The 14,541-nt window shown below is 43.1% G+C and overlaps 1 protein-coding gene across 1 annotated transcript in view; it reads right to left on the reverse strand.

The window, feature by feature from the left end:
• LOC117523458 (gamma-aminobutyric acid receptor subunit pi) overlaps positions 1-14,541 on the reverse strand; it is a 365,633-nt gene that overhangs the window by 14,512 nt on the left and 336,580 nt on the right. The window contains exon 7 of the mRNA XM_034185000.1: positions 2,715-2,852. Coding sequence (XP_034040891.1) covers positions 2,715-2,852 — 138 coding nt within the window. The remainder of the gene's footprint in view (positions 1-2,714; positions 2,853-14,541) is intronic.

A 14,541-nucleotide genomic window follows, 5' to 3' on the forward strand; every position in this document is an offset into this window, starting at 1 on the left:
AGTGAAATCACCTGCTGCAGTCAGTGGCTGCAAAGACGACCTGCACCATCTCTGCCCTTTCTGGAATAGTTTGGACACCACTAGAATATAGGTTGAAGAGGATTGTATTCTGTTTTTGTTTACATTTTACACAATGTTCCAACTTCATTGGAATTGGGGATGTATGTAAATCCCAAGAAGTCACGTGTGCATAAGTATTCACACCCTTTGCTCAGTATTTTGTTGAAGGACCTTTGGCAGCAATTACAGCCTCAAGTTTTCTTAAATATGATGCCACAAATTTAGTGTACCTATCTTTGAGCAGTTTGCCCATTCCTCTTTGCAACACCTCTCAAGCTCCATCAGGTTTGATGGGAAGCGTCAGTACACAGGCATTTGCAGATCATTCCAGAGATATTCAATCAGATTCAGATCTGGGCTTTGGCTGGGCTCCTCACTCACTCTCACTCCTTTGAGATATTGGCTGTGTGCTTAGGGTTACGGCCCCTTCACACATAGTGCAAATCTGCACAACTCAGGGCGACTCACGTCGTAACAGCTCGTATGAGCAAACCATCTAAACGTTGTGCTGATGGGCAGGCGTACACGATCCCGATGCAACGTTTTATGCATGCGAGAACACAGTGCAAGCAGCAATCACATCGTGCAGCTGCTGTGAAGTAACAAGAAATAATAATAATAAAAAAATAATACATGCTGTGATGGTTCCGTGCATGCAGGAACACAGTAGCTTTTCACAGCAGTTGCACAATGTGGCTACACATCGTGCAACTGCTGTGAAAATAAAAATTACATGCCACCCACAGGAAACAAACCCGCACTTTGCAAAAGCTCTGATTGCCAGTCAGAAATTTTATCACTGAGCTACCATCGCTGTCCTGTGAAAGGTGTGGAGAACTGCCTGATATCAGGAAGGACATGGATGTATTTAAAAAAAAAAAAAAACACACACACACCATATAAAAACATCACATTGTACTGAATCCCTCTTATCAAGCAGACAATACAAATATGGTCCATCTCTTCCTCTGTAGATGACCCATGGTCACAGATGTGCAGTCATGAAATGACATCAATGAGAAGCAGTGTGCTCTTATATCCACATCTGCTGTCAGCATGTGCAGCTGGCCTCACACACATGTACTGCCCGACACACATCTTGTGGACGGTGCGGTGCAGGACAGCCGTCGCCAGGTATGACATCCAGATCCACTGCTCCCCACAGCTGCCCCTGTCGGCAGCCACACCTCCTGTCAATTCAGTGCACACACCAACGTGTCACTGTATCTGTTTGCAAAGCCACACTCATGAGAATCTCAGACAAATTTCACATCCACCACGACAGTGACTGTCTGCAGACTGTTTTGTGATGATAGTACGAATGGCCACACATTTTCTAAGTGCCAAACGAGTGGTGTTAGATGTTTATGCATGTCACCTGGAATTTGGCCAACACTTGCTGTGAGAAGGTTCAATGGGCTCGCACAGCGCACACTCTGTCTTTCAGCCACTGGTGTGTGCAAATAGATGTAGCAACAGGTGTATGAGGCAGCTACGATTTTACACATTTTGCACATTATTCCTGCTTCATGCGCACTTTATGTGCAAATCGACCAAATTCACACTATGTGTGAAGGGGCCCTTACTGTCGTGCTGAAAGATGAACTGTCACCCCAGTCTAAGGTCAAGAGCGCTCCAGTGCAGGTTTTCATCCAGGATGTCTCGGTACACTGCTGCATTCATCTTTCCCTCAATCCTGACTAGTCTCCCCCAGTCGCTCCATTTGGACAGACAGCCAGCTCTAGGAAGGTGGATCCGAACGTCTTCCATCTACAGAATGGTGCCACTGTGCTCATTGGGACCTTCGAAGCAGCAGATATGTTTCTGTACCCTTCCCAGAGTTGTGCCTTGAGACAATCTTGTCTTGGAGGTCTCCAGACAATTCCTTTGACTTCATGTTTTGTTTGTGCTTTGACATGCACTGTTAACTGTGGGACCTTATATGTAGACAGGTGTGTTGCTGTCCAAATCATGTCCAATCAACTGAATTTACTCCAGGTAGACTCTAATTAAGCCATAGAAACATCTCAAGGATAAACAGTGGAAACAGGATGCACTTGAGCTCAATTTTGAGCTTCATGGCAAAGGCTGTGAATTCTTATATACATGTGATTTCTTCTTCTTCTTCTTCTTCTTCTTCTTCTTCTTCTTCGTATTATTATTATTATTATTGATTGATTGATTGATTTTAGGAGCCTTTCACAAGATGGACACTGTGTGTGAGGGTCCCAGGCCTGGTTTTTAATGTCACCTTTAATAAACTCAAAATGAGGAATACAATGGTTTGGTATTTGGTAAGGGGCAGAATCATGCATAAAAGAACCGGGTAAAAATAACAAGCTGTACTCACTAAAACTACCCCATTTAAAGATGGTTGAACATGATTGAAGCTGTCTGACTACGAACACCCAGAAGTTACCACGTAATGGCTTGGAAATTCAACCCTATGATGGCCATAACTACTGCCTATACTAAGTTTGCTCAAGATTGACAAAAGATGGATCAAGAAGTTACTGTGATGCTTCAAATCCCGGAGCAATTTGCCATTCAGGATGAAATGGGAAGGAACAGCGCTCTGTGGAATAGGGGTATCAGATCTGGAATTAGTGACATTGAGAGAAAGTACGTAAGACAAACGTGGTTCTGAACGTTACCAGTTTCATAGATGGCCTCTGACACTGAGGTGTAATGGTCTTCTACTGTGTACTGAGCGAGCTGAAGGGTGTCTAATCCACTGACAGATTCATTTCCTCTGGTCCAGTAGAACATGACATCATTGATGTTGTAACCCCCTAAAGAGAAATTGACAAATATTACTTGTGAAGAGTACATTATATATATATATACTCAACAAAAATATAAACGCAACACTTTTGATTTTGCTCCCATTTTATATGAGATGAACTCAAAGATCTAAAACTTTTTCCACATTCCCTCAAATATTGTTCACAAACCAGTCTAAATCTGTGATAGTGAGCACTTCTCCTTTGCTGAGATAATCCATCCCACCTCACAGGTGTGCCACACCAAGATGCTGATTAGACACCATGATTAGTGCACAGGTGTGCCTTAGACTGCCCACAATAAAAGGCCACTCTGAAAGGTGCAGTTTTGTTTTATTGGGGGGGGATACCAGTCAGTATCTGGTGTGACCACCATTTGCCTCATGCAGTGCAACACATCTCCTTCGCATAGAGTTGATCAGGTTGTCAATTGTGGCCTGTGGAATGTTGGTCCACTCCTCTTCAATGACTGTGCGAAGTTGCTGGATATTGGCAGGAACTGGTACACGCTGTCGTATACGCCGGTCCAGAGCATCCCAAACATGCTCAATGGGTGACATGTCCGGTGAGTATGCCGGCCATGCAAGAACTGGGACATTTTCAGCTTCCAAGAATTGTGTATAGATCCTTGCAACATGGGGCCGTGCATTATCCTGCTGCAACATGAGGTGATGTTCTTGGATGTATGGCACAACAGTGGGCCTCAGGATCTCGTCACGGTATCTCTGTGCATTCAAAATGCCATCAATAAAATGCACCTGTGTTCTTCGTCCATAACAGACGCTTGCCCATACCATAACCCCACCGCCACCATGGGCCACTCGATCCACAACATTGACATCAGAAAACAACTCACCCACACGACGCCACACACACTGTCTGCCATCTGCCCTGGACAGTGTGAACCGGGATTCATCCATGAAGAGAACACCTCTCCAACGTGCCAAACGCCAGCGAATGTGAGCATTTGCCCACTCAAGTCGGTTACGACGATGAACTGGAGTCAGGTCGAGACCCCAATGAGGATGACGAGCATGCAAATGAGCTTCCCTGAGATGGTTTCTGACAGTTTGTGCAGAAATTCTTTGGTTATGCAAACCGATTGTTTCAGCAGTTGTCCGAGTGGCTGGTCTCAGATGATCTTGAAGACCTCTTGGAGGTCTTATATAGCGTCAAATCACAACAAACAGTTGCCCCAAGGCGCTCCATATTGTAAGGCAAGGCCATACAATAATTATGAAAAACCCCAACGGTCAAAACGACCCCCTATGAGCAAGCACTTGGCCACAGTGGGAAGGAAAAACTCCCTTTTAACAGGAAGAAACCTCCAGCAGAACCAGGCTCAGGGAGGGGCAGTCTTCTGCTGAGACTGGTTGGGGCTGAGGGAAAGAACCAGGAAAAAGACATGCCGAGAAGGGGGGCAGAGATCGATCACTAATGATTAAATGCAGAGTGATGCATACGGAGCAAAAAGAGAAAGAAACAGTGCATCATGGGAACCCCCCCACAGTCTACGTCTAAAGCAACATAACCAAGGGATGATCCAGGGTCACCCGATCCAGCCCTAACTATAAGCCTTAGCGAAAAGGAAAGTTTTAAGCCTAATCTTAAAAGTAGAGAGGGTATCTGTCTCCCTGATCTGAATTGGGAGCTGGTTCCACAGGAGAGCAGCCTGAAAGCTGAAGGCTCTGCCTCCCATTCTACTCTTACAAACCCTAGGAACTACAAGTAAGCCCGCAGTCTGAGAGCGAAGCGCTCTAATGGGGTAATATGGTACTACGAGGTCCCTAAGATAAGATGGGACCTGATTATTCAAAACCTTATAAGTAAGAAGAAGAATTTTAAATTCTATTCTAGAATTAACAGGAAGCCAATGAAGAGAGGCCAATATGGGTGAGATATGCTCTCTCCTTCTAGTCCCTGTCAGTACTCTAGCTGCAGCATTCTGAACCAACTGAAGGCTTTTTAGGGAACTTTTAGGACAACCTGATAATAATGAATTACAATAGTCCAGCCTAGAGGAAATAAATGCATGAATTAGTTTTTCAGCATCACTCTGAGACAAGACCTTTCTGATTTTAGAGATATTGTGTAAATGCAAAAAGGCAGTCCTACATATTTGTTTAATATGCGCTTTGAATGACATATCCTGATCAAAAATGACTCCAAGCTTTCTCACAGTATTACTAGAGATCAGGGAAATGCCATCCAGAGTAACGATCTGGTTAGACACCATGCTTCTAACATTTGTGGGGCCAAGTACAATAACTTCAGTTTTATCTGAGTTTAAAAGCAGGAAATTAGAGGTCATCCATGTCTTTATGTCTGTAAGACAATCCTGCAGTTTAGCTAATTGGTGTGTATCCTCTGGCTTCATGGATAGATAAAGCTGGGTATCATCTGCGTAACAATGAAAATTTAAGCAATACCGTCTAATAATACTGCCTAAGGGAAGCATGTATAAAGTGAATAAAATTGGTCCTAGCACAGAACCTTGTGGAACTCCATAATTAACTTTAGTCTGTGAAGAAGATTCCCCATTTACATGAACAAACTGTAATCTATTAGACAAATATGATTCAAACCACCGCAGCGCAGTGCCTTTAATACCTATGACATGCTCTAATCTCTGTAATAAAATTTTATGGTCAACAGTATCAAAAGCAGCACTGAGGTCCAACAGAACAAGCACAGAGATAAGTCCACTGTCCGAAGCCATAAGAAGATCATTTGTAACCTTCACTAATGCTGTTTCTGTACTATGATGAATTCTAAAACCTGACTGAAAGTCTTCAAATAGACCATTCCTCTGCAGGTGATCAGTTAGCTGTTTTACAACTACCCTCTCAAGAATCTTTGAGAGAAAAGGAAGGTTGGAGATTGGCCTATAATTAGCTAAGATAGCTGGGTCAAGTGATGGCTTTTTAAGTAATGGTTTAATTACTGCCACCTTAAAGGCCTGTGGTGCATAACCAACTAACAAAGATAGATTGATCATATTTAAGACTGAAGCATTAAATAATGGTAGGACTTCCTTGAGCAGCCTGGCAGGAATGGGGTCTAATAAACATGTTGATGGTTTGGATGAAGTAACTAATGAAAATAACTCAGACAGAACAATCGGAGAGAAAGAGTCTAACCAAATACCGGCATCACTGAAAGCAGCCAAAGATAACGATACATCTTTGGGATGGTTATGAGTAATTTTTTCTCTAATAGTCAAAATTTCAATTTCAGCTCAATAGAGCTCTGACTCTTTGTCAGCCTGGCTACAGTGCTGAAAAGAAACCTGGGGTTGTTCTTATTTTCTTCAATTAGTGATGAGTAGAAAGATGTCCTAGCTTTACGGAGGGCTTTTTTATAGAGCAACAAACTCTTTTTCCAGGCTAAGTGAAGATCTTCTAAATTAGTGAGATGCCATTTCCTCTCCAACTTACGGGTTATCTGCTTTAAGCTACGAGTTTGTGAGTTATACCACGGAGTCAGACACTTCTGATTTAAAGGTCTCTTTTTCAGAGGAGCTACAGCATCCAAAGTTGTCTTCAATGAGGATGTAAAACTATTGACGAGATACTCTAACTCCCTTACAGAGTTTAGGTAGCTACTCTGCTCTGTGTTGGTATATGACATTAGAAAACATAAAGAAGGAATCATATCCTTAAACCTAGTTACAGCGCTTTCTGAAAGACTTCTAGTGTAATTAAACTTATTCCCCACTGCAGGGTAGTCCATCAGGGTAAATGTAAATGTTATTAAAAAATGATCAGACAGAAGGGAGTTTTCAGGGAATACTGTTAAGTCTTCTATTTCCATACCATAAGTCAGAACAAGATCTAAAATATGATTAAAGTGGTGGGTGGACTCATTTACTTTTTGAGCAAAGCCGATAGAGTCTAATAATAGATTAAATGCAGTGTTGAGGCTGTCATTCTCAGCATCTGTGTGGATGTTAAAATCGCCCACTATAATTATCTTATCTGAGCTAAGCACTAAGTCAGACAAAAGGTCTGAAAATTCACAGAGAAACTCACAGTAACGACCAGGTGGACGATAGATAATAACAAATAAAACTGGTTTTTGGGACTTCCAATTTGGATGGACAAGACTAAGAGACAAGCTTTCAAATGAATTAAAGCTCTGTCTAGGTTTTTGATTAATTAATAAGCTGGAATGGAAGATTGCTGCTAATCCTCCGCCCCGGCCCGTGCTACGAGCATTCTGACAGTTAGTGTGACTCGGGGGTGTTGACTCATTTAAACTAACATATTCATCCTGCTGTAACCAGGTTTCTGTTAGGCAGAATAAATCAATATGTTGATCAATTATTATATCATTTACCAACAGGGACTTAGAAGAGAGAGACCTAATGTTTAATAGACCACATTTAACTGTTTTAGTCTGTGGTGCAATTGAAGGTGCTATATTATTTTTTCTTTTTGAATTTTTATGCTTAAATAGATTTTTGCTGGTTATTGGTGGTCTGGGAGCAGGCACCGTCTCTACGGGGATGGGGTATTGAGGGATGGCAGGGGGAGAGAAGCTGCAGAGAGGTGTATAAGACCACAGCTCTGCCTCCTGGTCCCAACGCTAGACAGTCACAGTTTGGAGGATCCAAAAAAATTGGCCAGATTTCTAGAAATGAGAGCTGCTCCCTCTAAAGTGGGATGGATGCCGTCTCTCCTAACAAGACCAGGTTTTCCCCAGAAGCTTTGCCAATTATCAATGAAGCCCACCTCATTTTTTGGACACCACTCAGACAGCCAGCAATTCAAGGAGAACATGCGGCTAAACATGTCACTCCCGGTCTGATTGGGAGGGGCCCAGAGAAAACAACAGAGTCCGACATTGTTTTTGCAAAGTTACACACCGATTTAATGTTAATTTTAGTGACCTCCGATTGGCGTAACCGAGTGTCATTACTGCCGACGTGAATTACAATCTTACCAAATTTACGCTTAGCCTTAGCCAGCAATTCAAATGTCCTTCGATGTCGCCTGCTCTGGCCCCCGGAAGACAATTGACAATGGTTGCTGGTGTCGCTAACTTCACATTTCTCAAAACAGAGTCGCCAATAACCAGAGTTTGATCCTCGGCGAGTGTATCGTCGAGTGGGGAAAAACGGTTAGAGATGTGAATGGGTTGACGGTGTACATGGGGCTTCTGTTTAGGGCTACGCTTCCTCCTCACAGTCACCCAGTCAGCCTGCTTTCCCGACTGCACGGGATCTGCCAGGGGGGAACCAACGGCGGCTAAGCTACCTTGGTCCGCACCGACTACAGGGGCCTGGCTAGCTGTAGAATTTTCCACGGTGCGGAGCCGAGCCTCCAATTCGCCCAGCCTGGCCTCCAAAGCTACGAATAAGCTGCACTTATTACAAGTACCGTTACTGCTAAAGGAGGCCGAGGAATAACTAAACATTTCACACCCAGAGCAGAAAAGTACGGGAGAGACAGGAGAAGCCGCCATGCTAAACCGGCTAAGAGCTAGTAGCTGCGCTAAGCTAGCGGATTCCCAAAACACACAAAGTGAATAATGTGCAAATAATCCAGAGGTGATTCAGCAGAAGGAGTGCCCCAATCAAGGCACCAAACAGGCCATGAAGCAGCACAGGCAACGCACGACAACAGCGAACGCACGACAACGGTGCTAAAATAAAATAAAAATAAAAAAATAAAAACGAAAGCGGTAGCAAGCTAGTTAGCTTGCCAACGCTAATGAAAGTTAGCTGATAAAAGTGCTCCGTCACGATGTTTCGACCGTTAGAGGTCTTCCTTAGGCGCTGGAGCAGAGCAAAAAAGTTTAAAAAAAAGTAAAAAGGTAAAAAAGTAAAAAAGTCTTGAAAAAGACTGTTAGTTCAAGTCCAAAGCAGCAGGTAGCAGTCTCTGTGTAAACAGTCCCAACAGAGAGCCAAAATTCTGATGCAATCTCACTCCGAAGACCAAGTCAGCAAAGTCCACGTTCCCTACAGATCGCCCAGCCAAATCCGAGACATATTCAGTGACTCGGAAATGTTCATGTGTTCATCCCCTGACTTTTCTCAAGAAAAGTGAACATGCTGGATGTGGAGGTCCTGGGCTGGTGTGGTTACACGTGGTCTGCGGTTGTGAGGCTGGTTGGATGTACTGCCAAATTCTCTGAAACGCCTTTGGAGACGGCTTATGGTAGAGAAATGAACATTCAATACACGAGCAACAGCTCTGGTTGACATTCCTGCTGTCAGCATGCCAACTGCACACTCCCTCAAATCTTGCGACATCTGTGGCATTGTGCTGTGTGATAAAACTGCACCTTTCAGAGTGGCCTTTTATTGTGGACAGTCTAAGGCACACCTGTGCACTAATCATGGTGTCTAATCAGCATCTTGATATGGCACACCTGTGAGGTGGGATGGATTATCTCAGCAAAGGAGAAGTGCTCACTATCACAGATTTAGACTGGTTTGTGAACAATATTTGAGGGAAATGGTGATATTGTGTATGTGTAAAAAGTTTTAGATCTTTGAGTTCATCTCATACAAAATGGGAGCAAAACCAAAAGTGTTGCGTTTATATTTTTGTTGAGTGTATATATATATACGAGGTCTGTAAGAAAAGTATCGGACCTTTTTATTTTTTCAAAAACCATATGGATTTGAATCACGTGTGATTGCATCAGCCAAGCTTGAACCTTTGTGCGCATGCGTGACTTTTTTCACGCCTGTCGGTTGCATCATTCACCCAAGAGCAGGCTTTGAGTGAGCACTGGTCCACCCCTCTCGTCGTTAAGGAAATGGCAGAATGATTTGGAGTTTTGCTGCATCAATATTTTCCTGAAACTGTGATAGACCTCCAGGTGGACACCATTCGGAAAATTAATATGGCTTTCAGGGACGATTTTATGGGGATTACACAGATTAAGGAGTGCTCCAGCCAGTTTAAAGACCGCCCACAGCGTCTGAGAGCGCAGCGCGCTCCGAGCACCGATCGACAGGCTCAAAACCCACTGAAACAACCAGATCATTTCCAACGTGAAGGCTTTGTTGATCCAGGATGTCGTCTGACTTTCACAAAAAGGCAGAAGGCATGGACATCAGCACTTTTTCGGCACATTCCACTGTTACAGGAGTTTTTTCATGGAAAAAGAAGCGGATGAATGCGCCACTGTGCCGCTCACGGTGCGGGACAAAACCACCTCCGTGTTGGTCTCTCAGGACGGCTTTCAGGTGGCTTTCAGACGGCTTCCGGATGCTTTTCAGTCAGTGAATATCCGAGAAATTGAGCATGAGCTGGACATGCCCCAACATGTCCTGTGAGGCTTCATCACGGCATTGCTTTATATATATATATATATATATATATATATATATATATATATATATATATATACGAGGTCTATTAGAAAAGCATCCCACCTTATTTAAAAAAAAAAACATATGGATTTGAATCACGTGTGCTTGCGTGAGCCAACCTTGAACCTTCATGCGCATGCGTGATTTTTTTCATGCCTGTCGGTTGTCATTTGCCTGTGAGCAGGCATTGAGTGAGGAGTGGTCCACCCCCTCGGCGGATTTTCATTGTCAGGGAAATGGCTGAGAGACTGCTGCTTTGCTTGATCAAATTTTTTTTTAGAAACTGTGAGGCACATTCATGTGGACAGCATTTGAGAAATTCAGGTGTTTTTTGGTGAAAGTTTTATGGGCTTCAAAGACATTAAGGGATGTTACTGTCACTTTAAGGATGGCCTACAGCAGCTGTGGGGCGCATCGCGCTCCAGCTGCCATCGACAGGCTGAACGACCATTTTATTTCTAAACGGATCCGTGACCATCGTGTGCACTTTCTCTGGTTATCACAAGAGCTGGACATCACCATTTTCCTGCAGATTTCACTTTTAACAAGAGATTTTATTGTGGAAAGCCGAGCGGACGCTTCTCGCGTCATGATGGATTCGCTGCTGGACCGACACAAAACCACCTCCGTTTTGGTCTCACAGGACGGCTTTGAGATGGCATTCAGACAGCTGTCGGTGTTTTTCAGTCGAGTGATTATCCAAGAAATTGTGGATGTGCCTGGACATGCCAGAACATGTTCTGTGACGCTTCATCACGGTGTTGCTTTACGCGTCATGGAAAGGAGCGGACGCTTCGCGCGTCACGACAACAAGCGAGACAAAAATGACATGACAAAAACTCCTCGTAACAGTGGAATTTGCCGTTCATTTCCAAACTGGACGCTGTGTTTTATCCGGGACGTCGTCTGGACTAGCACAGGAATTGTGAAAAGACATGGACATCAGCACTTTTTCTGCAAATTGAGACAGACGTGCGGTGCCGCGACCCGCAAAGCAACACCGTGATGAAGCGTCACAGAACATGTTCTGGCATGTTCCAGGCACATCCACAATTTCTTGGATAATCACTCGACTGAAAAACCACTGACAGCTGTCTGAACACCATCTCAAAGCCATCCTGTGAGACCAAAATGGAGGTGTTTTTGTGTCGGTCCAGCAGCGAATCCATCATGACGCGCAAAGCGTCCGCTCGTTTCCATGACAAAATCTGCTTGTTACAGTGGAATGTGCCGTTCATTTCCAAACTGGACGCTGTGTTTTATCCGGACATCGTCTGGACTAGCACAGGAATTGTGAAAAGACATGGACATCAGCACTTTTTCGGCAAATTGAGACAGACGTGCGGAGGAATTCCGCGCGAATCCATCAAGACGCGCGAAGCGTCTGCTCGGCTTTCCACGACAAAATCTCTTGTTAAAAGTGAAATCTGCAGGAAAATGGGTGATGTCCAGCTCTTGTGATAACCAGAGAAAGTGCACATGATGGTCACGGATCCACAGAGCGATCCGTTTAGAAATGAAATGGTCGTTCAGCCTGTCGATGGCAGCTGGAGCGCGGCGCGCCCCACAGCTGCTGAGGGCGTCCTTAAAGCAGTAGCATCAGTAACAGTATCAGGGACAGTAACATCCCTTAATGTCTTTGAAGCCCATAAAATTTTCACCAAAAAACACCTGAATTTCTTGAATGGTGTCCACATGGATGTGCCTCACAGTTTCTAAAAAAAGTTTGATCAAGCAAAGCAGCAGTCTCTCAGCCATTTCCCTGACAATGAAAATCCGCCGAGGAGGGTGGACCACTCCTCACTCAAAGCCTGCTCACAGGCGAATGACGCAACCGACAGGCATGAAAAAAATCACGCATGCGCATGAAGGTTCAAGGTTGGCTCACGCAAGCACACATGATTCAAATCCATATATATATATATATTTTTAAATAAGGTCGGATACTTTTCTAATAGACTTCGTATATATATTTTTTTATTTTCTGGTTATTGCAACTGTGAGGAGGGAGTGGAGATGCTGTGGAGGAGATGCTGTCATCTGGGCTACCTGCTGCAGAGCACTCCAGCAATGGGGAAGGGAGAGAGGCGCGAGAGATCCATCTCATATTAATACATGTGTCCAAGATGAGACCAGGTGTTGTGTACCATCTTTTCTGCAGTTTTACTATTGTCAGCAAATCAGCAATGCAACAAAAATTCACCATTATCACAATGCACATTCCCATTTTAATTGTTCTGACACAAGTACAGAGTGCATTTATGCAACATACGCCATTTAACCACAGTGTCATATGGATGTTCCCTCACAATGCAACAACTCATTGGGATCCCCATAAATAATCACAAATTCGTTTCAGCAATGCTCAGTGATTCCTCAGAAAGGCCCGGTGGTATCACAGATCACTAGTTCGAGTACAGTACAATATGCCTGACCCTAATCAAGCTCCGTGAACTTTTCACCACCAATAAAGGCAATCAAGTCTCTGGACTCTACGGACTATGACTCAGCGCTGAACTGAGTAAAAGTGGAACACATCCTGAAGGAATGCCAGAATTCACTGGGAGGATGTTATATTGTTTCTGCACAGAACATGGGAAAAAATGCAGGCTCTTATTCTCCCTTCAGCAATTCACCCTACTGCATATGTGGAAAAATCGACCCAGCATTCATTGCTTTGTCAACATCCGGGTTTTTCTTTTCCAGTCAGAAGAATTTCCAGTCCCACTGATTACAATATGACACTGACATTTTGTTTATTTATTTTACACTACCTGGGGTACCCAGCACTGCCCGGGTTAACCTGTTTTAGACATAAGCCAAATAAGCCAGTCATTTTAATCAAAACAATTGCCCAGCATTTCTTTTTTGTAATGCTGATGTCTTATAAATATAATAGTTAATGGGCTAAAGTTTGTCCAACAGAACTATAAGAGGTGGACTCCCCAAACTAAGTGGAAATACTTGGTTAAAAGACAAACACATTTGAAGTCCTTCATGCAGACTTTGTTTTGCAATCAAATTTATAACAAAATTACACACAAGGTAGGTAACAGTAAATGTAAATATCATTGAATCAAAACTGAGGTAGTGGTGTATTTCACTGTTTTTAAATTGCAATTTTACAAACATAAAATGAATGTATTCAGACAGGAAGGCAAACTGGGTTGTACAGGACAGTCAGGTGCTAAACAGTTGAGAACATAAAATAGCTGAAGGAAGGGATTAAATAAACAGAAATGGCCACCACATATGGCCACCACATATACAGTGCTGGAAATTTGAATCTGCCTGGTCATACCCACAGCCTCAGCCTAAGCATGTTGTTGTTTTGCTGAGTGTGCTGTGACTGTGCTGTGAGGAGTGTGCTGTAGAAAGGGATTAAATAAACAGAGATGGCCAACACATATACAGGGCAAGAAATTTGAATCTGCCTGGTCATACCGAGAGAGGGCTATTTTGCGGGTAATTTTCAGTTCAACTTTTTTAAAAAATGGTACCAGTTTGTTCCCCATGTCATGAGGATTCAGAATATATATAGTTTTTAGGGCTACATATTATCATTTAGGCGGTCATCCCAGACAGACAGAAAGACAGACAGAAGTGGCAGCATGAAAAGCACATGGTACAACACTGTATGGTCTTACATAAATGGCTATTTGGGGGGTAATTTTCAGTTCAACTTTAAAAAATGGTACCAGTTTGTTCCCCATGTCATGAGGATTCAAAATATATATGTAGTGGAGCGGTTAAGGCAGAAATCGTTCAGTTTTTGAAGAAAGCATGAAACTTGGCACAGTGATACTATAGGACCTAGGGATCATGAAAAAAAATAGACCCCCAAAAAATGATGCCCCCTGGTGGCTGCAATATTGGATTAAAAATGGCCATTATTTTCAACATATTTTTGCCATTTACTTTCAAATTAAGGCAGATAAAAGCACAATTCCATTTTGGGGTCAGGGAATCCAATGGACTCATTTTCAACTTTGTGAGATGGAGGCCATATTGGATTCCAAGATGGCCACCATTAAAATGAAGATTATGAAAAATATCAGGTCCTCTGTAAAGATGGAAGTGTAATTGTAAAGTTACCCATAAGTAACGAGGGAGCTCCAATTAACTATTACATTAATTGCCTGATGCCGGCCATATTGGATCCAAAATGGCTGCAATTAAAATTAAGTATTGATTATCTCTGCTATTTTAGTGACAAATTCAAAATTCAAGCCTCAGGCCTTTGTATCTATGAAGTAGTGATTGCAATAGTTTCATTCACAATTCATCTACTAGATGTTTGTCATACTGGATTTCAAGATGGCTGCCATATTTCACTCTATTGTCAAAATATTTTTCTTCTATTTTTCCATG

Source organism: Thalassophryne amazonica, chromosome 13 (genome assembly GCF_902500255.1).
Source record: "Thalassophryne amazonica chromosome 13, fThaAma1.1, whole genome shotgun sequence".
In the NCBI taxonomy this organism is placed as follows: Eukaryota; Metazoa; Chordata; class Actinopteri; order Batrachoidiformes; family Batrachoididae; genus Thalassophryne; species Thalassophryne amazonica.